This window comes from Athene noctua, chromosome 6 (assembly GCF_965140245.1).
Source record: "Athene noctua chromosome 6, bAthNoc1.hap1.1, whole genome shotgun sequence".
Taxonomy (NCBI): Eukaryota; Metazoa; Chordata; class Aves; order Strigiformes; family Strigidae; genus Athene; species Athene noctua.
In genome coordinates this window covers 9,252,917-9,280,196 of record NC_134042.1, presented here as the reverse complement: position 1 = coordinate 9,280,196, position 27,280 = coordinate 9,252,917, and the positions used below count along the sequence as shown (strand labels likewise).

The following is a 27,280-nucleotide window of genomic DNA, read 5'->3' as shown; positions in this document are numbered from 1 at the left end:
ATCTTCTCTAGAAATATTAAGTTAGAAGTGTAATAATTGTCTGCCTTTAGACCAGTATCACGTGGTCACCAGTAACCTAATTCTATCATAACAGTTTAGAATGAAGAACACAATCTTGCTGGTGTAATTAGCAGATTTTTTTATATACCACCAAAGAAGTCAGGCTCAGATAAAAGAGAACTATGATTTTTTTTTTTCTTTTTAGCTGTTACTTTCTTCATTGCAGTATTAGTGTTATCTATAAAATTCATCTGATTACCTCTGACATCCAGTCTGCACTCTATTTCAGCTTCACCACATTCATTAACAGCTTTACAGGTGTAACAGCCCCCGTCGAATGGAGTGGGTTTCCGTATCTCCAGGGTCAACACGCCCTGTTTACTGAACATGCGGTATTTGGCATCCCCTGAGAGGTCCATTTTGTTTTTGTACCAGAATATCTTTGGCTGAAGAACACAAAAGAAGAATTTTAAAATATAAGATAGAAAATGGAAGACTTATGGCTGATCTTACAGCTTTACTTTAGCCATCAAAGGTCTATGAATTATGAAGGCTATATATTACACAGCAGTGTTAATTTTTCAAGGAACCTCTCCACATTCAGTACAAACTCATGAAACTGATAATTCAAACATTCAAGTATTGAATTCTCAAATAGCATGTAAAGAATAGGTCTGTAACCTATTTTATCACAACTTTTAAAAAAACCTATAAACTGGCTACAAATTCATTCTGTTAGGAGTTATTTAATTGTGCTTATTAAAATATTTTTGAATGCTTAAAGTATCTCACAGAAGGGGAATTAAACTGCACAGATGATTAGAGCAGAAGTGCCATAAAGGTCTGCGGATGTTGAGTGGCCAACTTGGGATGCCAAGGTTTAGGCTGGGAAACGATTTTACAAACCATTTAGCATATCTTTAGCAACTTCAGCAATTTCGAATCAAAGTTCTTGTTGGCTTCAGCTGAGCAATAAAGTGGTTGGCTCTGTACCAATTCAAGCCATTGTGTTTTGTTTCCGGTACCTAAAAATGTGCCTTCAATTTTTATAAGTGAAACTTTGAAAATGAATAATCTATTGTAAAGCAAACAGCTTTTGTTTATTTCAAGCTTGTTGGTACATATAATGAAGAAATAGGCTTTAAAGAGTAGAAGAACAAGCTCTGCTTTCATCTGTTTTTCTTTCAGAATTTGACATCTTCTGTTTCTTCATCCATAAAAAGGTAAGACTGTTGCATTCAAATCTGCGGAATCAGTTGTGTCTTTGATCTGTGATACACAATTCAGTGCATCCCAGTTGCCATGCTTAATTTTCTTTAAAGATACCAATTGGATTTTTTTCTGTCTCAAAATTTTTAGCTTCTTTTCTATAGCTTCTTCATCTTTCTTGGTATATTTCTTTTATTTCATCACTGCTACCAGGTCAGGAATATTGGCTCTGCCTGAAGTGGTAACTTTTTCATGTCATACATGATCATATCTGAGGTATGCTTGATAATCTGTAGTTATTCAGAACTGGAAAGTTCTATCAACACAGCTACTCTCAGTGAAAAAGACTTGTTGCAGAGTTCTGCAGTAGGTACAGAAACTTTTTGTTAAGGTCAATTTGGGCAGTGCAAGTAGAGAAAAGTATCTGGAAAAGCTGCTTTAAGAGTATGAGGTGTACTGAAGGATGAGGATTATTTGTATCCTTCCGGCTAATGTGGAAGCTAGCATGCTCACATTCAAAAACCTGTGACTACTATATTTAACAGCTGTAAAATACAAAGATTTTCTTAGAATCATCTTAAAACCATGGAAGCTGAATTAAGTGGATACAGATGCACACAAAGGCCAGTCAACCAAGAGAAAATATCATTACTAGCCCTGTCATTTCATAATGAATCTAAGCTGAGGCAAATACTGGAAGATAGATTATGCCAACAGTTGCTAGTATTTCTTCTATAATGTTCTTTTGCAGGTATTTGAGTGGGTATGCTTCCTTTTTATACTTGAATTTTTTCTGGAGCTCCTTCTTCATCCAGTAAACTGCAACAAAGTATTGCATTAATAATATTTTTTTTAATTAATTTGAGCAATTATCTTACATGTTTTGCTGTGTAGCTATCAGATCCTTGTGTAGGCATGAGGAAGGGAGAGGAACTGGAAGTAAGCAGGCAGAAGAGGAAGGGAAAAGGGTACAGCATTTTTAGTGATTGTACTAATTTAAATTTATGACAAGATTATGTCATAATATGGTAAACTCCTTCACTGCAGAGAAAAACCTAATTCCCCTTTTTTGAGAAACCTAAATTTAGCTCTTAGCTGATACAGTTTTTACTGCTTGTTCCTGACTAACAATGAAGTACATCTTTTTGTACTCTTTGAAAAGACTTCAATAAATATGTTTAGACTGAGAAAATATGCCTGTGAAATTAAAAAAAAAACCCAACCCCAAAACATCACACACTACAGCAGGTCTTATTCTCGTTAATTTTGCAAAATGACTCAGACTCTCAAGAAGTTATGTGGATGTACTGACATAACAGGACAACTTGTGTTCCTATGTATCATCTAGATTAATGGAACAGTATATTACCTTAGCTGCTGTTTTCTTGAAAGACTGAATGGAACAATATACATTGTGAGAAGGTGCTGCTTGTTGTTGTCGTTTACCTTCTTCAGTGAGTAGATTTTATGTACACATGGTACATTTTCAATGGCGTGGTGTTACCATAAGCAATGACTGTCCTTTCCTGTATTGCCCCACTGGTTTTGTGCACAACCACACAAATGCTTGTACCATGCATTCTGGTTAAGCATCAATTAGGGGTGAGGTGGGAGATAACTGGGTGACCTTTACTTTTTCTTAATATATATGTTACACTCCAGCCACACTGAAATGATGTGAATTCTAAGGCAGCATCTTGGCTTGTTGAGACATTATCAATGACAGTTGATGCAACCTGTACCTTGGGGATGCCTCTTACAGCACAGCTGAGTGTGGTGTTGTATCCTCCGATCACAGAACGGTTTACTAAAGGGTGAGTGAATTTAGGAGGCTCGGAGAAGTCATGTTCTTTATAACTGGGTGGCTTATAAGTGGTGCCTGCAATTCAAAGAAATGAAATATTAAGAACAGTGTTTTCAATTCTGTTGACTTGTGTACAACCTAGTTGTCGTTTAATTTGCCTCTCTGATTTAGAGAAGCTTCAAAGCTATGGCATTTACCACAAATCTTTAAATTCACTTCATTCTAAAACACATCTCATGTTTAATGCTTTAGTTAAAGTAAAAGGCCCTGGCAATCAAGGGCTTTCAGCTTCCGTTAAAAATATGAAAGCCGTATGTCTGCAGGGGAAGTCTTCACCACAAACATTTAAACTTTTAATCCTAGAATGCAAATATAACCCCCAAGTTGTATTATTTTCTTAAAATAACATCGTTTAGAAAGACTGTGTGATTAAATATTTTTTTAACAGATGTTCATGTTAGTACAGGAGATCTACCTAGGTAAGGGCTGTTGATACTAAAGCAGTTTATAAGTGCTAGTTACTAAGTAATTAGAATATCTCTAGTGGCACATCTAGTAATATTGCATTTTCCATTTACCAATGTATTACTTCTGGTACTTAGTGGCTTTTGTGATCTTTGTTTTGAAGAATATGTTACCTGTTTTTTGGATATAGGCAGGTTTTTTGGTGGTTGCAGCAGTTTCACTCAATCCACACAAATTTTCACTGAAGATTCGAAAAAAATACTCATTTCCCATAATCAGGTCTGACACTACACAGTTTGTGCGACGATAGTGATCAAAAACAGTATACCATTCCTGTAACAAGACTATACTGTTTAGAAAGATGCTATGAGAGGTCACACATGGTGCTAGTTTTGGTATGGAGAGATCCTTCTTGCTACAAGGAAAAGACAGGTAGACAGGTATTTAAAACTAGCCTGAGAAATGAACGTTATGTTGCTTCCCATTAAGATCAGCTGATCTCTTTTCTTACTTTTATTTTCTGGCTGATGTGATAGATGTATGAATACTTGCATTTTGAGAAAAAGAAACTCTTTACATTTTACACTTACTCATACCTGGGGAACCTGATACAGGATGTGTCCCCAGAACGTGGCTACTTGATGGGGACTTCCATGAGAAAGACGTATTCCAGTTTGACTGGCATACATACTTTTCCATATATGCCCAGCATCTGAGCTCAAGTTTAACTCTTCCTCCCTCCCCTTCAATTTTTCCCTACATTTATGAAAAACATATTTCCAAATAAAAAATATAATTCTACTCTGAGTCACCACCAAAGATGGGACAGTCTAGGTCTTTCTCTTTACATTGTCTACCAGGCATTTTCTACAATTCTAAACTTAGACTTTTGGTTCTTTTTAGATTCTATTCTTCAATGTTTAACTGCATCTGATATGCCATAGGACACCTTGGACACACAAGGTGTCATGAATTCAGCTGTTTAGCTCAAGTCTCTGTGTTCCTGGAGCAGGTAGTAGTTGAAACACCATACAAAGTCACTGATTCAGTGCAATTTCTTACCATTGTCTTTTTGTCTGCTTTCTGGACTGTGTAGCCGACGATCTGTGAATTGCCATCATCCTGTGGAGGTGCCCACTCCAGGGCTGCATTAAATCCCCAAACGTCTACAAGCTTTATATTCTGAGGAGGACCAGGCTTGTCTGCGGAGGAGACATGAAAAAAATCCTTAGCTTTTAATTCAAGATCTAAGAGCTTTGTAATTTCCTCCCATGCAGGGAAAATACAGAAATTAATAGCAATCTATAACTGTTCCATAGTCATGCACTTCATATATGTGAAGTTGAAACTGTAAACAGGAATGTTGGAAACTTTCAAATACCCTCTTAATACTCTCTGAGACACCTGAAACCTACTGAGAAATAGGAAACACAGCAAAATTAGTAACATAGGAACCAGACAAACTCTTCCTAAGAAGTGTGTGTTGTTTGGATGGATGCGATTAACTTTTTTATTAAGTTTTATTACTTGCTTTGTAGCCTTGGTGCAATTTCTCAGACATTAAGGTACACCGAGAGTAATATAAACAACAAAGGCAACTGGGTATATATTCCTCTCAGCTAAGGAAGGCTGGCCATTTGGTAATATACCTGACTCTTTTTCCTGTTGTCTCAGTGCTTGTCAGTTTGCCCACTAGTGACATTTCTCTGTAATAGCTAGGAAAAAAAAAAAAAAAAGTAGTTGCAAAGAGGTAGAGAAGTCCATGTCCTTTCTAAGATACCTGGAAATATATCAAAGAATATATAATAAAATTATATCAATTTTCATTTTTCCTTCTTTTAAGGATCATTAGCATTTATACCAATATTGTTTAGTCAAGTGCTGTAACATTTAAATTTGATTTATTAAGTAATATTCCTGTCTGTTTTAACTTGAAGATGCTAGTTCCCCTTTTTGTTATGTTAGATTGTTGCTCACAGTTACAGGGTCTGTCTGTTTTAACTTGAAGATGCTAGTTCCCCTTTTTGATATGTTAGATTGTTGCTCACAGTTACAGGGTCTGTTGGGGAGATGATCATTAAGGTAGATGGTCTTGTGAGTAAGTGAAGGACGGTTCAGGAACATTCTAGACAGCCAAATGGGAATGATATTCCCTTTTTGTAGCTAAACTGGAAAAATAAAGAAAATACTATCTGATGGATGTAGGTTTGAGATGAGCAAAGCACAAATGAATGTAATTTATAGATTACTTATCAATTCCTTAAAGAAGGATATGCAAAGCAGTAATAAACCAGCCTTGACTGTTATTGGAGGAACTATGACTTCCTATGTCAAAGTATAATGTACTAATTCTCTTTTCATGGATGGGCATACTTTGGAATCAAAGTCTGCTTTATAATTAGATTTTAATCCTTTTTGTCCTCCTTCAAATTGCTAAACACTGGAGACAACTAGAACACTGTATGAAGTTTGATAAGGAATATGGAATGCATTGCTCTCATTCCATTTATCATCCTCTTCCTTCCTCTCTTACACTAACATTTCAGAGAAAAAGCTGCCATCTTCTGTGTTTTTCAACAGCTACCAACTTCAAGTAAAGCCTTATTTCTTTTTCTTCCCTGTTTCTGAGGTAGGGAATGGTAATGCATCATCAAATGAACAACATTACTTATGAAGATATGGAAATGTATTTGTTGTTTTTTTGAATCACAACTTAAAAGAAAAAATCTATATATATTTCTAGATGCATATCTTCATTATACAGAAATCAGTTAATCTATTCTGAGTTAAGGAGAAGAGTTTCGGTTACCACATATGAATACCTGTGTGGGTATAAAAGCTGCAACAGCGTCAGTAAGCAAAGCTCTACCATCCCTGAATAAATGTATTATAATCTAGTAGTAGACAGATGTTGTGATGTTTAGAAATTTGTTAATTATTTACAATTTTACCTACTGTTATAACCCTCCACAGTATCTGTCTAGTTTTACAAGTATTTCTCCTGTGTTCTTACCTACAGGTACATCTACGCAAGAGTTGTTTTTTGTTTTAAAGGGATACTTAGACAATATTTGTCAAAAACTGGGGACATCTTGGTGATGGTGGTTGGTTCAAATACTATAGGAAGGGATTGATAAATGGTAGAAAAATAGATTCAGGTGCAAGAAAATTAAAAAACAATCCACTTTTAGTGAAGGCCTTACTGAACAGTAAGATTTTGAACCCAGTGCCTTATTGCTCCTAGTTACCCAAAAGCGATTATCTGGGAAGCCCCCTTCAAAACTCAAAGCAATAGGATAGCAGGTCATTCATTAATTCAGTAATAGAATTACTGGAATAGATTAGACTTCAGGAATGTGTGTGTATATATCTGTATGTACATAGATCTAGATATGGTTTTGGTGAGGAACAATTTCAGATTATGACTTTATTAACAGAAAAACACTTTAAGACTTAACCTTCTATTAGATTAATGTGATAACAACTCGATGTATTAAATAATTCCTTTTTAATTTTTAATAAATTATGACATCTACCCATGTTGGTATAGATGGAATAAAGAAAAAGAGTGTACTGAAAGCCTCAATACTTGTAAGGCTTTCTAAATTAAAATCTTACAAAAAGTAGAGATGGATACATTTGATAAATGGATTTTTATAATCGTGATCTTTGTGGTTTGATAGGATAATGCAACCTGCAAGAATATATGTTCAATATTCCTTCATAGAATTGTAGAATATTCCTTTCTCAATACTAACCAGTACATCTCTAGCTGGTGAACAGAGGATGGTAAAAGTTAATCCTAGTGATGCATCTGTAGCAAATTATTTTATTTTGTAGGACACTGTGTTAGAGTGGATGAATATATTCTGGGGAAATATTCTGTTACTCCCAGCACAAGCACATCTGAGGATATTTGCATATTAATGAATTTTATGGAATGGAAGAAGAGATAAAGTGTGAATTATCTTTCAAAAAGCAATGATAATTTACAATTTCAAACAATAAATAATGAGAACAATAAATAAATCCAGTTTAAAAAAATTAAATATATAGAACAGAGGTTTGATTTGATGAATAAAAGGCATAATGGAAGGCAATATTTATTGATTCACTAGGGGGAGGAAAGTTGGAGGAACCATATTTTTCAGAGGTTGGAGACATTTTTATTATCTAAGACCTTTCTCTGAGTCCATATTTTGTAGTTCTCAAGTAAACTGCAGCAATTGTTTTGGCAATAAGGGCAGGTGATGGCAGTACTATGAGTGTTTCCTCCTGTTTGGAACTGATAGGTAACTCATCACAGAGGCAGAGCATTTAGTTACTTATATTCTTGCCTTACTCAAGAAAAAAAAAAAAAGATGAGGGCTGAAGCTACAAGCATTACTCCACCAAGTAGGTGTTTGCTAGGGGAAGCTAACTGATGAACAGACACCTCAAAAGATCACTGGTTGATTTATTATAGCTCTGAAAGCTGGCTTGGCTTTTCAACATGATGTTCTACAGAACCCAGAGCATTCCTAGTAGTATAGAAAGAGTCCCTGAATCACCCATAATTTCACTCCTGAGAAAGAGAATATAAAATCCGGAGACCAAAAAGTGCTGTTGACGGAATTGAAAAGAAGTAGTTCTGATGAAAAAGTGACAGAATCAACAATCAAAGTAGAACCTTGGTTGCCAAAGTATTTGTGTATGTTACAAGCCTTTTCTCTTCTTGGCGAGGAATTAAATTAAATTTATTCATTCCTTTTCATTTGAGCAAGGTGACCAAGAAGTAGGTTTAATGCCTGTCCTCCAATTCTGACATATATTAATCTGATAAGATTAGTTGCTTTTTTCAACCATTCATTTTCTATATGAAATAACTCTTTGTCAGTGGTACATGTATGCGTTTTTATGCCTTTCTACACCAGCGAACAATGGGTGGAAGCTCTAAGAGCAATGTGCTACAATCTAGAGTCACTAACCTGCTTCAGAAAGGTGTTTTGGTATGTAGGCTGAACCACTCCCCTTTACCCTTGGGGTTACTTTATTTTAGCTGCCAATTACTTATTTTGCTGTTGCCGAACTGCAGCCATCCTCTTGAACATAAGCAGCTGATGGTATTAAGACATATTTGCTCCAATTTGTTACGCCTTTCTTGTTTGCTGTTGCACCACTGCATACCTGTTCTTCCAACATTATTTTATAAAACTTCAAGCAGAATACAGTCAGCTTTATATCTTTAATTCCAAAGTATTAAGAGTTATGTTTAAATACTCTTTTTGTGCCAAGATACATATTCTAAAAATATCTTGATATACTGGAGGAAATTTGGGATGACAGTGTGAAAGTGTGAGGAATGAGAAATAAAAACAATTATCAAGAATGTTACGTAAAGCTGGAATGAGGAGAAGTAGATGTCTGGCTGAACATTAATAAAATCTGACTACACAAGATCCCAGAATATATCTCACAGAATCCCAAGGGAAGTTACTGAAACTTTGGCAATGCAGTCCTTTAAAATTACACTAGAAAAGAGACTAGAAATTGTATGATAGAGAATAAGCCTCCACTAAGCCTCTGGCTAACTAGACACTCTTAACACTGAGTAAGGCATTAAATGTGAATTTTCCAAAGCGACAGGACTGTATCTTGTAATTTCTAATTCCTGGAGCAGTAGAGGTATATTAGTGCAATGATTTTATCTTCACAGTCCTTATCTGCTGAAGAAACCAAATAAGAGTATATCCATTCCAGGATTCGTATTTCCTTCTTTGAGGACAATGTGGCAGGAACACCAGAACTCTCAAATTCTTTTCTACCACTCTCAGAGTGGTAGAAAGAAGGGTGATAAAGATGATCAAAGGTATGGAATGACATCTTTCTGAAAACAAACAAAGAGTCTAAAACTTGAGAAAGTTTAACTGAGGAGAGTATGACTGAAGGCTATAAAATCATGAGTAGCATGGAAAAGGTGAATAAATGATTATCCATGTTTGGTTTTTTTTTTCTGATAAAAACTGTGTGGACATCAAATCAGGAGAGAAACTCAAAACAAAGCAAATACATAGTTGTACATGCACTTAAACTGAAATTCCTTACAAAAGTATATTTGCGTTCCGAAACTAGACCTGGACTAAAAAACTGGATAAAATCATGCAATAAAAAAATCCCTCAAGAGCTATGGGGTACACAGATAATCCCTCTCCCTCTGAAAGTCTTTAGTCCACAGATCATTTCAAATCAATTTAGTCCACAGATCAATTTCAAAATATACTAGGAAAATAAAGTGACATGCTAGCCCTGCTCTTTGTCTTAGTCATCTGCCATCAACCATTGCCAGAGAAGGGATTCTGCGGTAGTTGGATCTTCGGATTGCCTCAGCATGGCCGCTATTTTGTTTGGTCTGATATGCTTAAAATTTTGATGTTGTCAGGTTCTTACCTATGATTTGTATTGTTATGGTGACTTTATCAGTCATGTTTTCTATCTGAAGAGTGACTTCATATGCTCCTGAGTGATGAAGCTCTGCCTTTCTGATGAAAAGGATTGTGTCCGTGTTGCTGTTCCGAATTCCCACATCTTTGGAGTCTAGAATTTGACCATCTTTCATCCAAATGATTTTGGGTCTTGGTTTACCCTGAAGAGAAAAAAATTGATTTTTTTTTTTTTAGGCTCTAATAGATTTCCATTTTTCATTCTTTCGTTTCTCAGTCTAGAAGCCCTAATTTAACGTGCAGAGTTGAGATGGTAAACTGTCTAAATATTTTACCATTTCTGTTTTCTTGTGGGCAAGTATTTGCTCACGTCTGTGTGGTTTACTGGCACCATGCCCTGAGGATACCATTTAATTATATTTAGAGAAGAGACTGAAATTATATTGAGAACAAATCCAGAAAAAATATGCCTGTGCTGGTCTGGTACTTTTTCCCAGACATCTGCGAAGCCTACAGTTGATCTGGCTTGAGCTGATCATTAAGTAACAGAAGTCTTTAATATCTGAGTAGCTTATTAATTTTTTCTACCCTTCTCCTCCCTTTCTTAAAACATTTGATTCTTGATCCCCTGGCATTTTTAAGATTTTTTGAAAAAATGTGGTAGTCCTGAAATTTTGGGATGTGAAACTTGCTGTATAATTCTTTCTGCATTGCAAAACCTGTTTTGGTGACTGTCAACCTAAACAGTCAGTGTTGCTACACCCGTGGAAGATGACGTTGTGGAATCAGTAAGATATCTGTGGTTTATATCACTGTCACTCAGCTATTTCCAGGAAAATTGGTAGATAATATTTAGTTCTTCAAAAGTTGCTTGACTGTTACTTCCATAGTACAGCTCCAAACCAAGAAAACAGAAAAAGGCCGTATCATATTTATTTGCTGTTTTTATAGTCAGTCTAGAAGAAAATAACTCAATGGGGTTTTTTAATTTTCTGCCAGATTAGCATGGTGAAAAAACACAGTGCAGGGCTAGATGAATGTCAGGTGTAGCTCAAATGAGTGGGGAGGGAAAGTGGGATGGTCCAAGCCAGCAGTCAGGTCTGCTTAGGCTGCCCTGGAACTGAAGTCTAACGCACTGAAATTAGGACACATACTGCCCTCTGCCTTTAGTAAACAGCAGAGAAAGCACCTATAAAAGGCTCCTCAGTTCATGGGGTATCTGGAATTTACTCTGTAAGACTGTATCTTTTTCCTTAGGCTACAAAGGGAGATTAGGATAGTCAGACTCTTGGTTTAGGTGCCTAAATGTAGGCAGAATAAAAATAAGTCTGTGCTTTGCTACACCTTTGTTTCAGGTTTGTCTGGTATTTGCTCAGAAAGTCTGTGCAGTGTCATTTTATTTTTCTGTGGTATTAGAAAAAAACTTCTTTTATAAGAGTCAGGTTACGATCTGTCCAAAATTACACTTAAAGTACATCTAAAATACCTAGAAATTGCTATTCTTTAATACCTACTCATTTCTCTGGCATTTAAGTTATCAGATTACTGTAATTGATTTTACATTAGAGCTGATAATAAACCTTGAATAAATAATATTTTTGGATCTTCCATTTTCCCCATCTGGTAACTGATTTTCTTACTGCTTTCTGCCAACGAGTATAGTCACCTCAAGCCTGTAGCTCTGAAATATTGGATAAAAGATTATTTTTAATCCAATTGTCCAGACCTTTACCCTGGTCTCATTTCATAGAACACTAACAAAAATCTATTAGAGGCTTCCCTTCTTTACTGGAATGTATAGTAGAAATTCTTGAACAAGTCAAATAATGTGTTTTGGGTGTTTGTGTCGTCCCGTCGTCGCGTCGTCCGTCTGTCGTGTCCCATCCCCCCCCCCCCCCCCCCCCCCCCGATATCCATGTCTGATAATTGGTGAACTTGACAAGAATTGACTGTATTTTACATTGCACATATGTGCATATTTCAAAATATGAGGATTCTGCTTGAAAATTTTGGCTAGGGGAATGCTTTCAAAATAAATTTCTGATTTGTCAAGACAAATACTTTGGCTAGGTTTTCAGACTGATTACAAGATTTAGTAGTTTTTCATGGATTGTGTAATGAGGTGAATCAAGGATCTGGCCCTAAATATGGGCCATGCAAAAATGGGCGTGAGAAACCATAGGATTATCATTATTATAGGAAATACCTTGGCTATAAATCAAGCTTTGCTATTGCTGGTATTCTGCTGTGGTTGATCAGATATGTTCACTCACAGCACCTCTTCTTTTGAGGTGTTGTGAGTGCCAGTGAAAGATTGCAAGTGATCAAAGTGTTGGTTTTCATATACTCTTATATTTATAGACCGTGAAAATCATTAACAGATAGAAAGCATGTTCCTAATGCGTAGCCCAGAGGATTGGATTGCTGCAATGTGTAATAGGTAACCCGAGAGAGAACAGTGAGTGACAGAGTGGGTAAATAGCACACCAGAGAAACTTCAGGGACTTTACTGCCAGGGAAGAACAAATTTAAAGGCTTTTAGATATTTATATTCACACATATATGATGGGCAAGAAGACTGCTCAGTGATACTGTGAATTTTATGAATAATATCCCTTCAGTCGTGTGTTGGTGTCGTTAATTGTGAAACAAGAATGTGTTGATTCCCTTCCTTTCAGCAGAATGTCCCACCTGCTTAATGCACTCGAGAGAAAAAGGGTTGGACATAGGTTGTACTTGTTCTTTTCTGTACATTTTAATCTAAAGACTTGAGTAGATTTACAAATAGCATTTAGCCCAGGATACCTTGACAAGGTAGAATTAATAGAATTTCAGTGTTAAATGACACGGTAGTGACCACAGACATCACTGGCAGGGTTGCACTGAAACTGTAAATAGTATAAGACACCGTCTTACACCTCAGTTAGATAATATTTTGCCTGCTTGTGCTCCCTAGCTCAGTGTTCACAGTAATTCCAGTATCTATGTATTTTCTACTATACACTTCTTGTAACTTGTACATTGCAATCATGTCTACTTAAAGTCTTTTTCCTCAGTAGAAATGATCAGGTTTTTTTAAGATTCTCAGTTTTGCATATTCCAAACAGCTTTTGCAGTATTAAGAATTGTAGCTATAGCTGAAATTCAACACTATTACAAATTGAATTCACTCAAAACATACCTCTCGAATTAAAATACTCCGGTTTTATTCTCAGGCTAAAACTTGGTTTTGTGAAAACTGATGACAGGGTGAAATACCAAAACTTCAGTTAGAGTCCCCACTGAGAAGAAGTCAGGGAAGACTTGGTCTTTATCCATTTTGTTTGGCAACAGCCGAGTGATCTGCCAGGATAAGTGAAGCTCTGGATTATTTGCTACGTGTGCTTTCTCTGGCCTGGGGAACTGAGGACATGTCACCTAGGGGAGTAGGGCAAGGAACTGGCAAATTTCTGGGAATATTGCAATGAGGCTTCTCTGAGCAAAAGAGGTGGATTGTGCTAGGAAAATGGTGATATAGGGGAAATAAGACATAAATCTAGAAAATGTGGAACTTTATCGGTTCCTCTGCTTGTGGGATAGCTTGTCAAGTTTGTGCAAATTTTCTTAAACTCAGGCACCAAAGCAGCAAAAATATCTCTTTAATTTTTTTTTTTTTTTTAAAGACTTACATAACTCAGAAATATCAGATGTAAAATCTTGAATTTTGCATGTGGCTAGACCTCAGTGAAGGGTCCATTTTAGCAATTTTGGAGATAAGAAAGATGAAAGAAAAGAATAAGCATGTGATTATGTCAGAGTAGTGCAAGCATGCAATTCAAGGCAGTTACTCTGTGTATTGGTTTGCAACTGTTTACTGATTAGATACATCTTTCTGAAAAAGCAACTTTTCATGTAACCCAGTAACCACAGAGCAAAAGCCACTTATATTTTATTTTACATAGATTTTTACTCTTACATAATTTATTTTTTTTCCTTGCTGCTACTCCCCAAATAAAAGAATATAAGTAATGTGTGCATATGTGTCATATAAGTCTCCCTTGCTGGAAAAATGTTTTGAATATCTCCAGCATCTTTTACATGAGAATTTCAAAACTCTTCACAAATAACAGTAATTACATTTTCATAACTGTCAACTCTGGATAGCAGAGAAATTTTAATTTCTTCAAATTATAAATGAGGACTAGATTAAATGATATATCTATTATTTCTGAGACTCTCTGTTAGAGCCAGACTCTGCAATGTAGAATTTCTTTTCCTACATCTCGCTCAGAAAACTCTTTCCTTTCTTGCACTGTATTGATGTTATAGCCTTGAGTCTGAGAAAATGATTGTGGTGTTTTACAAATAATCATTACAGTTGCTCATACGGCTGTAGAAAATGCAAAGACAGGCTAACTGGTTAGGTCAGCTTGTGTGTGTGTGTATTTTAGCAGCTTCGTGCATGCCATAGCATCATGTGTAGTTACATGCACGCACTCTTGATACTCCTTGGCATGCTCTGTTTTTTACACCTTAAGCTCACGTACAGTAATACCCAAGCCATTCTTTGTATACACACAGTTTCTATATAGCTCCATTTGTGATATTCTGCTCATGTACCAACTCTAATTTTTGTGGTCAGCCTTTCAGACATGAACATACATACTTTTGGCAAAGAAGTTGCCCAGTAACATCATGTACCTTGGCTCCAGAAGAGCAGTTAGTGGAATTCTTATGTTTTTGTGTACTTCTCTCCTTAAGATACATCCTATGGTCAGTAAGCAAAAATGGGCTTGCAGTTACTTACAGCACTTACTTTTTATCCTTCCCCAAAAGGAGGGAAGGAACTCTTACTGTAAATAAATTGTGACTGAAAGAAGAGTGATTTTTTTTTTTTTTCCCCCTTTCTTTAATGTTTGAGAGGGTTTTTTGAATCATCAGCCATACTTTATGTAATACTGCTTAAGCAGTGAAGCAATGGGAACTTGCATAAGGGAAACTACTTGTGGTAAGTAATGATAAACAACCATGACAAAACAGAAACTGATACATACCTGAAAAGGGATCACAATATTGATTGTCTCACCCACTTTCTTCACCAGAGTCTGTCTGAGATGGCGTGGCAACCAGATTTTGGGACGCTCTGCAGTTAAGCATTAGTACATTAAATACAAAGCTTCTGATAATTCAAAATATTACTTCTAGCAGAAATAAGACTAAACACCAAAGAGGAGAGGCTTGGATACTTGTAAGCATAAGAAAATTGCACAAAGAGTTTATACTGTTTATACAGTTAGAGAGTAGCTAATTCTCTATGTACTTTCAAATGTGTTTGACTACTGAATACAAATTTAGTAGCAGATATCAGTTATATATTTACAACTGAGCAGGTTTCAGTGACAGCAGAATTTGTGAAACTGTCACATCTGATATGTCAGATTTGGGTGACCGGTTGAGTATGAACCTTCTATGAGGACTTTGTTTCTTTGGAGAACTTTATCAGTGCAGTAGAAGGGATAGGACAAAGGATGTGCTGGAGTAAAAGAAGGATTATAGACTACGATTAATCTATTGCTATATCGATACCACAGCTCCTTGTAGATAGCCATTTGGAGATATTTATGGATTTACTCAGAAGGTAGAGCATTCAGGGGATTTTCTTTATGTTTTCTTTGAGGTGGAAGGAGTGGAGTCTCATTGTAGCAGCTCACTTACTAACAAAAAGAGGACCTTAGTGCCTGTTTTTTCATCCAGTCCCTGCTTTCCTCTACCTCACTGGAAAGCTGCCTGTGTTCTCCATGTGCTCCTTATTCTTTTCCAAGTAATTTACAGAAAGAATTTCTTAGCGTACAGTTGGAGTATCTGTCTTCATGTCCATTTGGTTTTGAGATGCATTACAACTTCATTTCATTTACAGTGAGTCATTTTACTGTCATTGAGACTCTGGCTGACACTTCGTGTGAGTCAAGGCTGAGGAATCCACTATTAGCAGCTCTTGATATCTTTTGGACTCCAGTCAAATGAGTTATAATCTACTGCTGTCGGGTGATACGCAGGGTGTTAATTAATATCCTAGGACAATCAAGTACAGATAACTGCTTTTATTTAAAGAGATCTCTTGCTGTAACCAATGCGGTCATTTTTCAGTAATATAACAGCTTTTCTAGCAGGGAGCTAAATGTTAAAAAATGTCTCATAAATGTTGACAGTGCCCTTACAAGAGGTGAAATATCCATATTTTGAAAGTAAAAAGTAGGATTTTGTTTTAAGAGTTGTGCTTTAGAAATATAAGACCTGGACAGTATAGTAATGTTCTCACAATCAGAAGATATTGGGCACCTCATTAAAGTGAAAGCTGTTTGGGTGTTACTGTCAGAAGGTGGCACAGGCTTGTCAGTCCCAGTGTTTTCCTGGATGTGTACATGATCAGAATTTTGACCAGAGGGAAGAGATGAATAGAATTTATTCAGTATATATACTCACGCAGGATCTCTTGAACAGTAATGGGCTCTTTGATTATTGCAGCTCCACTCTCGCCAGCCAAGTTTATAGCCTTTATACGGAAATGAAGTTTGTCCCCTGTGACCAGATCTTTAATCAGCACAGATGTACGCTCCGTGAGGCCAGGAAGAGCTGGAATCCATTCTGTAGCTGCAAGTACAGGATTTGCATATTGTAATAAGATATTATTTTTCCAAACTGATGCCTTGTCTACAATTGAAAGTAAATTTGAGTTAGAGTGAAATGAATTCAATGAGCAATACCACACTTAAAAGGGAATAAACTAATCTGGAAAGAGAACTCTGGATCTAGGAGATGTTATTTACACATGGAGTTATGGAATGTATATACTTTGTTTATAGCTAAGGGTAAGGGAATTATCTTTGAGTAGTTCCCTTGGCATTCTGTTTCATAGAGCTTAGAGTTTACATTTATTTTCATTAGTTATAGGCAAGGTGGAGAGAATTTTGGAATAATTTTTAGCAAGAAAATGAAGCCTTAATTGAATTTTTTTCCTAGAATATCTCCTGTGGGTGTCCAAATAGATTGGTGAGAGCCACATGTGCTGAAAACCGTATTAGAGAACGTAACTTGGAATTTATTATTAACTTCTCAATTGACACTGTAGAGAAGAATTCTTAGGTCTTCCTTAGTTATTCTAACAACACAGAAGTACGATTGACAAGCATGCTTCTATGATGATAACGCAGGGATTCTGGTAATTCCATGATGATATCTCATTAGAGACTATGACTTAGTTCTGGATAAATGATACCCTGCAAAACCCTAGTTTAGGTTGTATGGCAATTGAGGTTAGTGTCAGAGAAAATGTCATGATTGACGTGATTCTAAATTTGTTTTGTGATTTGTATGACATAACATTTATGTTGTAGCATCACAGTAAATTGTGTGTTGTAGAAATGGTGCAGTTACACTCTTTATTATCAGATCACAAGTATTAGATGAGATAAGGGAACAGTTACTTGAAAGTTTGATGTAACCGTCATGTTGTTATATTGGTTTTAAGGAATGCACAATTTGTGAACGTTATGAAAGTATAGTAGTGACTACAGAACAGCACTGGTATTTTTGTAGTACTTTTCTGTATTAACATTATCTTCACGATCACCATAAACTTTACGGTTGACGTGACTTTCGTGGTTTTACAGTCATGTTGTGGTAAGTCTGGGTTATGGTTGGCAAGGATGTTAGTCATAGATTAGAGTTCAAATTTAATGATACTGGATATGGTTAATTTATTGGGATATTGCAGTGAAGCTCTTGCAATCGTAGTATTTTAATATTGTTCAGTTGCTGCTGCCTAGTACTCGTGTTTACTTACATCCATCTTTGCAGTATTCTACAATATAACCATCTAATCCCCCGGCTCCAATCCGCTCAGGGGGTCTCCACTTCAAGGCAACGGTGCTGTCAGAAACATCTTCCACTGTAAAGTGGGTTGGTTCACTTGGAGGAGCTGTAAGGAAATACGTACAAGTAAATTCTGGGAATATAACTGTGAGAATTCAAAGGCTGTAGAAGGAGTGATTAGTGTCCTAATTATATACCACTGTCTGGTTTAATAAAATAAATTTAGCTGAAGCACAGTTGTAAAATGTAACACTGAATACTTCAGTAGAAGTGTAGCATAAGATTCCTATAATAGGGAGGGGAACAAGAGGTTAAGATAGTAGTTTGTATTCACATATGCTCCCTTATGGGTAAAAGCCAATGAAAAAACAAGAGCTGTAGAGGGGTGTCAAATTGTCAGCAGAAGTCTGCAGAAAAGTTTAGAAATAAAAATACATATAATTTGTATGCTGTACTTACAGCCTGATTTGTAATTAGACAAAATTCACATAGCCAGAGGACCAAATTCATCAGTGGCTAAATCTGACTTCACTGATTTTCCTCTAACAGTGGGGAAAATGACCAAAAGTTACGACTGGATATTTACAGAAACACCAGTTCTGCTTTGCGCATTTATAATACAGACATGCCAGAGAAAAATATTTTGGGGGCTGAAAAATATTAACTTCATTTAGATATAGCTATTTTATATCTTTTCAGAACATGAGTGTCATGGCTATTTTTAAATCCATAGTTCAGAAAGACCACTAGCTAAATTCAGGCTTAAGCATGGCTGTTGTCTATTAATTAAAAAAACAACCAAAAAAAGCCCTTACTGGAGAATCCAAATACACACAAATGCTGCTCTAAAGTCATTGATTCCAAAAAGCAAACAGGAGGATAAATTTTTCAAAATAACATTTAGAGTGCTGGACATAAATTTTAGTACACATGACATAAAAGCAATCATGCTAAAGAAATGTATGTTTGTCATACTCTGTGCAGATGTATTAAACTGAAAATCATTTGAATATGCATAACAGATTTTACATATTAGAAATATTTTATATATAAGTTAAATACAGGTTTATAAATTGTGCAACTGACTGAAACTGATCATGGTTCCCAAAGTTACTGTAAAAAAAAAATAAAAAATTAAAAAATATCACCCAGTTTCCTTTTTGTAGCTGTGACAAAATTTTTCATATATAAATGGCAAAAAGGACTGTGAACAGCACGCAGGAGGCAAAGGCAGTTGGTAGCATACATAGCCACACAGACAAGATCAAGACCCCAAACCTCTTCTCTGAAGCAGTAAGTGTGAACTTTATCCTTAATCAAGTAAAACTCTGCCTATCCCATGAAAACTTTGGACCTTTTTTCTCAGTAGCTCCTCTTGATGGTTTTCGTTTGCCCTCTTTTGTTGTAGACCAGCCGTTGTGTGTTTGAAATCCAGAATTAAGAGACACTTCTTGCAGTTCATCCTTTCTTTCTGACCCCTTCACTGCATCATCTGTTTTTACATTATCTCCTTCAGCAGGCTGTCCGCCTTCGCTGATATTTGCAGATTTAGCAACTCTGGTCATTTTAATCTCCAGCTATTTGTATTTTTGTGGGTCTTCTTTTTAAAGCTCTTAGCAGGCAGGCTGAGGACTCCTTTAGTCTGCTCCTTCCTCAGGGACTGCAGAAGACACTGCACTGCTGTGTTGGGAAGGATTATTTATAGGAAATCATTCCTCAAATATTTTCTTAATCAGCTCTCCTTTTAGCTGTGCAGAGGGTCAGGATTAAGGGAGTACTAGTTGGGATACTGTGATATTTGCACCCATAAGGGAATGGTGGAAGCTGAGAGGGACAGGGAAATCTCTGTCAATTAGTTCTCCTCCTTTCCAGATCCAGCTTGACACTCACACTTCTAATTATAACAACTAAAAATTCATCAGCAATTTCATGAAACTGGAACCTCTGCGCTTCACAGGAAGGGGAATGAGAGGTAGAGAAGAGGAAGATTACAAAGGAAAAGGTTGATTAAATATAGGATATAGAGATGATCGATAGCCTCTTTCCTAACACATTCTTTGTAGCTGTAAGGGCAGCTGAAGAGGCGAAAATTGTCCTGCTTTGTTTTTTGTCCTAGAAATACTGTAGAGTGTGCTAAAACTCACCAATTGGCATGAAGGGTTGTGAGGCAGGGCTTGGCCGGGACATGCCAATAGAATTCACAGCATAGATCCGCATCTCATAAACCACTCCTTCAATCATTCTCTTGGCTTCATAGGTTAAGTCTTTTAAAAGGTCAAAGTTCAGTCTCATCCATCGAAAGCTCTTCTTCTTCTTTCTCTCTAAAATATAGCCTGGAAAGGATAGCTCTTATGATGTGAAAGAACTGCAAATTATCATCTCACATAAAAGAAAAAAGAAAATATTTTATTTTCTCCAATGGCGTGAAAGAGGCAAATGTGATTCAGAATTATTGCATATAGCTGAATTGTGTGAAGCTTTGACACTTTCCTGCAGTTTCCTTTTGTATTACTTTCCTTCTATCTGACATTCTTACCTCAACAATGATACTTTTGAGAGTAGAAGTTATTTAGACTTGTCTATGTCTGGTATTAGGCTTTAAGCACATTTTATGTGCTATATGCTACTATTAAGGTATTTAGATGTATGCAAAGACATACTAACAGAACTGGTTTAAATGCAAATCCTTTCTGGTGACAATGCAGTCATGCACTCCTAAATGGCAGAGAAACAGCATTTCAATAGATAGCCCTTTCAGTGAAGGAGAAATTGCCTTGAAATATGTAAGAAGAAACATAGAATTAAAAAAATAATTTGTCTCCTATATTCCGCTGCAATTCGGTAATCTTGACTAACAGCATAAATCCCAAAGCAAAATCAGTTGGAACAACAGCTTGACACTTCCCTTTGGGTTTTTTTTGGGTTTTTTTGTGTTTTGTGTTTGGTTTTTTTTTATATGATTTGTCAGAGAACTGGTGTTAGATCTATGTCTGTTGCTAAGTGGAGGAACTGTGCAGTGCTTCTCAAGGCAGTGCAGATCCCAGCTCTGCTTCAGCCCTATAATTGAGTGAGTCCCAGCTGTGTACCAGTTGTCTTGCTCTGATTCCCTTTTTTAAGGAAAGTGAACCTGTATGGTTACAGAGAACCAAGAGAGCTGGATACACTGCAGAACAAATCTGTTGTAGTCTGTATGCCCAGAATCCAGGTCTTTAGTACATCTCCTCGTCCCCTCAACATTCCCGGCCTTTCTCACACTGGTTTTCTCTGCTGGTTTTCCAAATGACTAAATCAGGCTGGGTTATCAGATTAAAAGATAAACTTCACATTTCCCCAAACTAGGAATGGAATCTGTGATTCTTGATCCTTAACATGGAGGATGCTACTTCTCTGTGTTGCGGATGGTATGCCTGGATGTGATGCATGTAGACTTCTTGTAAACAAATTTTGTTTTGAAAGCTGTTCATTTTTTAAGTACGGAGTGAACAATCAGAAAATACACTGAATGGTGATTTACACATCCTGGGTATTTGTATGTTGTATGTCTGTTTCTACCCACAGTCTACAGAGGATATGTCTCTAACAGTGGTCAGCTACAACAGCCTAAGTCTATAGCAAACGCATTGTAATTATGAATTGAGCTGTATAGGTCCCTGCCACTCACAAGGGCTGTGGCTATCAAACATGCAGATGTCCCTTTCGTATACTGGGAAGTATGATTCCCACTTACAGCACCTCAAGGGAGATGGAGAACAACAGGCACGTTTGTTTTATAGGCCCAGATGTCCTGCATCGGGAGCCTTTCCTGTCTATGTGGAATAGCAAGAGCAGCATGGGAGTCTACAGAATGTTTTGGGACATGAGTGCTGGAAGTACCTTTTTGCTGATGGGTTGTATCATCACTTCTAATGTATAAAGTTACTCCTGGCATACTTTTCTTCAGTAGCTTTTAAACAAGGTTAAATGCTGTAAGCAAAGATCCTATGGTTCCTTTGACATATTCCTGCTTTTTTAAATCTTTAGCAGGGTCTATGAAACTGAGAGAAGTTTCAGCAACTCACTTTCTGTTTTTCTGCCATTCTAGATATGCATAGTTTCCTGTCAGAACTGAGACACTTCACTGTGGCATACCAAATTGCAACTTAAAAAAAAAGAGAGGTAAAAAGACAATACCGGTACTGTTGGTGACATTTCATAAAGCAGTTTATTTCTCCAAATGCACAGAATGTGCGATAGATAAAGATAATGCTTTAGTAATATAAAAAGTACATGAGACCCTATGAAACGTTCGTGTAACAGTAAAGATGAGGTGTGAATTTATTTGCTATATCTGTTGGATGTAGCTAATAAAGACTGTAGTAGACTGCCTACAATACCATCTGTAACAATATGGAGACAGATAAGAACACATATGTCTTTTTCCCCTGCCTTTTTAACTTGCTTTTAAAGCTCTGTTTGAATGGGTAGTGCTGGACCTTGGCTTATTTTTTTTTTTTTCCCCTCTAGGGGGATTCCAGCTCTATTAGTACTCTAGCTCTATTCTAGCTCTGTTAGTACTACAGTCCAGTGCTAGATGAAGAAACCTCCTCATGTAGTGCAAAGGGTTGTTAGTGGCCCATTAACAGAATCCTTCCTTTGACAGTGGAAACAAAATAAAGAACTTTACAGAATATGTACCCTGAAAATTCCACAAAACCAAATCATGGGCTTTGCATAGTTGCGGGGGGAGGGGGCATTGGTTACACTAACAGGACAGCTATTGGTATATATCTTTGCACATAATAGTTTAAATTGTTAACTTCTTGCTTGCTTCCTGACAGAAAAGATGAAACCACAAAGTACTTTCCCAGTAGTATCTTATTTACTCCAGGAGAGATAAATTCTGTTGAATTAAATGAGATTATTCTTGAGGAAGTGAATGAAATCCAAATATCCAAAAGCAAATACAAACTTTTCACTTCCAGATATTATGCAGTGGGTTAAAAGATTCTTAGAATGTTTCTAGCCCTGGAATTCCCATGGGAGTCCATGTAGGTTTTGGTATATCTTTTTTTTAAAAGAAACTCAAACCTCAGTGATCTTTATTAAACAAATTGATAGATTTGGAGTCCAGAGGAACTTTCCCTAAAATTGACCAAGACCACAGATTACTTTCTTTTCCTTCTGAGGATCATAGGGAGTTTCATCTAAAAACAACCATGCTCCGCAGAGGTATTGGTGATAGTCTTGATTGCTTCTGCTCATTTCCTGTATCGCATGATAACTCTAGTTTTTAGTGCAGATTTTAAGGTTATTAAAGTGAATGATAAGTGTTTTGTGACCCGTGGTGTGTGGTTCTATATGAAGTAGAATTATGAAGTAGTTTTCTAAAAGAAACTTGTATTGCATGAGTGCTTGAAGTTGCAGACGACTGGAGTTGATAACTGAAGTGGACACAGATCTGTTTCGGTATTCCTACATAAATCCAAAGGCCTGTATACTGACCTAAAATTTCAGTCTTGAATGACAAGGTTTAGCTTTAACTAATTTTGGTATCATCTTGTGCTTTGGTAACTATTTGCTGAAATATTTCTCTGATGCAAACAGCACGGGTAGAGGGCACTCTCTCCCTAAAATTGAAGGGCCAGAATCTAGACCAGTTACGAGGGTTCACTATATTAATTAGTTTCTGAGGGTCAGCCTTCCTATAGTGAATAAACATAGAGAATCCTTCTGTGCCATTTTAAAGGAGCAGAAAAAAAAGATAGGCAAGGCAGCTGGAGCCTATATTTTAGCACTTCTTACCAAGCACTGGTTGCCCACCATCATATTTAGGGGGTTGCCACTGCACAGTACAGCAATCTTCTCCAATGTTGCTGATCTTGGGAGCTTCTGGAGGGTCAGGAACATCTGAAGAAAGTGTGAGAATGAATGAGAGCTGTCACTGTTTGAATTTCTGTATACAAGTCAATGGGATATTTTTTTGTAACTTTTCTTCCGTATCGTATTGTCACAGCTTTGTCAGATAGCAACAGTAGGTACAATTGAGAATGTATCATCTTAGTCTAAAGTGAATCCTGCTCTTTGATGCTTCTATGTTAGGCTGGTTTTCCTTTAAATACTGTTGATTATGCAGCTCCCTTTGTTCTTTCCAGACATAATCAACTTTTTTGCAAAAACAAGGTAGATCTGTAAGAACAGGCTTGCTCCAGGGTTTCCTATTTTCTCTAGAGTAAACTTTATATAAAATACAATGGTCGCATATCTCACATGTTATTATTTTGGAGATATTAGTAGTAAATATCCTAATTTAGGATTTATAAAAGATTAAAAGAGACTTAGTATTCGCCTAAGCAGTGAATTCTAAACTTTAATACTGTAGGTGAAATTTTAGTTCATCGTTTCTATGTTTGCTTATAACTTGGGCTTCTGTCATATGTGTGGCAGGGTATAAACAAGTTAAATATTATGAAAAATTCTATAGAAATTGCTGACTCAAAATCATATTCCCATGAGCTCTTCTGTGACTCATAGTGACAACCTGTTTATCTTATGTCAGATACATTATATCTCTTTATTCCATTAACCATTTACTGCTTGTAGGATGAAGTAATCTTTGTTTAAAAATATAAACCTCAACAAAATGACAAGAAGTTCTTCTTATCTCAGACAAGCATGAAGTGTGTACTTCAGAATGGAATGTCATCTATAAAATGATAGGATCACCTGAAACTGGAAATATATAAAAAGGAAATATATGGATTTCTACTGGGAGTTGTTCTCTTATCTTTTTCACACAGAAGGCAACTACCTGTGGAGAATCCTTCTGCCAAATTTTGTGATTGATAGTATTCCTGCCTTTATGATCCTCTTCTGTTTTTTTTAAACATAAAGTCAGAACTTGCCTCAGTTTTAGAGAAGGGTGAGTTTCAGTGAACTCAAGATGCTTGGATGCTCTGGCTGTTTGCTTCCTTCACTTACCAATAACTTTGACTGTGATATCAGCCTTATCTTCTCCTACTGGATTCTTAACTATAACTCTGTATACTCCCTCGTCCTCCTTTTCTGCTCCTTCAATGATGAAGACACAGTGGTCTTCATGCATCTCCACACGAACTCTGCCTTCAGATTCAAACAGAAGCTGTGGGCAATGAAAGTAACAGATAAACCATTGTAAGTTGTGCCAGGGATGGCCTGATAAGCCTCTACGTAAGCTGGTGAAAATCTTCAGATCACTGAATATTATAAAAATTATTGAAAAGCTATAAAGTTTTTCAAGTTCTATTTGTATGTAGAAGAGAGAGAATATAGACTAAGTGGCTCACATAGATAACATTTGGTTCTGAAAGTCTGCAGGTTGTTGAGATTCATTGTTAGTTACACATAACCAGTGATGTTTCAAAGAAGTTATTAAGTACCTCCACAAATTACTACTTGGGATAGCTGCTGGTATCCATGTAAGGAGTTTCATGGATAACAGCTGGGTACTGTGTAAATTCAAGAAAGTTTGATAATTCAAACTCAGATGGTTGAGCAAACATTCCTGATCAACAGTATCTACATTTTTGCAGCAGATAATGTGGATTTGAACAATTTCCCTCTAAAAAATTTATCATGTTTCTTGTAACTGTTAATGGCATCCGTGTGATTTCTGTCACTCAAAAATGTCATATGGGGTAACTTTCTACTCTTCTCTGAGCTGAGGTCTAAACATATCGACAACACCTTTGTTGTACATTTATAACTCCTTTTTTCTTCACGTGCCTGCATATCTTTAGACTTAGAACAGGAACCATTAGAAAGCATATGTGCCTGAATAATGACTAGTACAGTAGAATCTTAACCCTGAGAAAGGTTTCTTGTTGCATAATAAATGTAAAATATTTTTGGGTCTATCATAAATAACGTTCATTTTGACAAAAAGGAAACTTGTGGAAAACAAATCCTCTTTCACTGTTTTGTCCATATATAGTCCACTCTCTTGACCCATTGTCATCTTTCCCTGTGTCCTGTAAGATTTTGTCCTATTTTTTTCCTCTAGTTATTGAAGCTTACAGGTTAGTGCGGGAAAAAGGGGGATAAGCATTCATAAATATATTAAAAAAAGTTTTCAAACAACTGCTTTGATTCCTTGCAATCCAGCCACCATGTGATGGTGATTAGAGATTTCCTCAGTCAGCATCTTACTCTAAAATTACTCACTGGATCTCTTGTGCCCATTCAAAGTGTTTTGTAATTACCGTTGTGAGGCAGGATGTTGGGCCTGATGTGCTGTTTGCTTCACCAGTTTTAATATCTACTGACTTTAATTTTATTTCCTTCTGAATATGACCTTTTATCTGGAAAATACTAAGCATATTTGTGTGTCTGCATAAATAGGGACTTACCTTACTATCAGTATTTAAATCACTGCTGTTTTCTGAGGTAGTCATGGAATCATCATTACTGCGAACAAGGTCACTTTTCTAGATAAGCAAAGAAACCACAGAAAGTCAGCTAAGTCTTTCTGAGCAGAGCAGTAAAGCTGTTTCTGCAGGAGAGAGGACAAGAGTCCGTAAGTTTGTTAGGGGGGTTGAACAGGGAGGTTTGAGATAAGCGAAGAGCAAAGTAAGGCAGCAAGCAGACCTGGGAAGGAAATCAACTGGTACATCTATTTCCGTTTCTGATTTTTACTTTTGTATCAGACTGCAGTGAATTAAGGGAAGGATAAATCAGCAAAACTGAATTTACAGCTTAACAAACAAAGCCGCATGACATGCATGCAGTAGAATTGTAACTGGTTGTGAATCTCTGTCCTGTGGTACTAGTTACTCATTTTGTGTAGCTACAAAAATTAGGATTAAAATTAGGATTACTTCTTCCTGTAACAATGAGGTAGTAAATTGATGTAAATGTTTTAACACTCAGAAATACAGTCAGGTTTGTAATACACATCAGTGTATTCTGAAGCTGTGCTGCTGTTTGTTTAGGATTTCCTTAGTAAGTGTATGTTACACATCCTTCAAATCAAGGCTGTCTTCTTTTACTCATATGCTGAGAGCTCACACCTTGGAATTAACACTGTATAGGGGTTTTCTGATACACCGTCATCATTTATCAGAGAAACTTTTGTACGAGAGAGTTTATTTCTCTTGATTCCCAAAAGAGAGACAAATGGCTCTTTTGTTTGTTTCCATACTAATTCTTCATTGCAGAGGAGAGTCCTAAGCGTTATTAAATACACTAACCTGAACAAAGAATGTCGCAGAATCACGAAGAAATGAGATTGAGGAAGTTAGTATAATAGGCAATATTATTTTGCCTGTATCTATGCCTGTGGGAAGTGTAATGATGCTGTAGAATATTATGCAAAGTATTTCTGTGTTTTGTGCTAGTTATAGCTCAAGAGCCCACAGATGGTGAGGGGTGGGATGTTCTGAGATAGCCAGAAAGGAAGCTCACTTAACATTTTGTCTAGCTTCTAAATTCTTTCTTTGATGTTTTGGAACTGCTTTGGTAAGGCAAGTAGTAAGCATCCTCTATTTTCATTATACCAAATACAGTTTTACCCCAGCGG

At 36.5% G+C, this 27,280-nt stretch overlaps 1 protein-coding gene across 1 annotated transcript in view; it reads right to left on the bottom strand.

Annotated features, from left to right (window-relative positions):
* Positions 1-27,280, bottom strand: part of MYBPC3 (myosin binding protein C3) — a 64,462-nt gene that overhangs the window by 2,757 nt on the left and 34,425 nt on the right. The window contains exons 22-33 of the mRNA XM_074909441.1: positions 26,112-26,189; positions 24,706-24,865; positions 23,530-23,634; positions 19,893-20,081; positions 17,720-17,854; positions 16,360-16,527; positions 14,931-15,019; positions 9,905-10,100; positions 4,541-4,680; positions 3,652-3,811; positions 2,952-3,088; positions 260-446 (exon numbers count right to left, since the gene is read on the bottom strand). Of these exons, the coding sequence (XP_074765542.1) occupies positions 260-446; positions 2,952-3,088; positions 3,652-3,811; positions 4,541-4,680; positions 9,905-10,100; positions 14,931-15,019; positions 16,360-16,527; positions 17,720-17,854; positions 19,893-20,081; positions 23,530-23,634; positions 24,706-24,865; positions 26,112-26,189 (1,744 nt within the window). The remainder of the gene's footprint in view (positions 1-259; positions 447-2,951; positions 3,089-3,651; positions 3,812-4,540; positions 4,681-9,904; positions 10,101-14,930; positions 15,020-16,359; positions 16,528-17,719; positions 17,855-19,892; positions 20,082-23,529; positions 23,635-24,705; positions 24,866-26,111; positions 26,190-27,280) is intronic.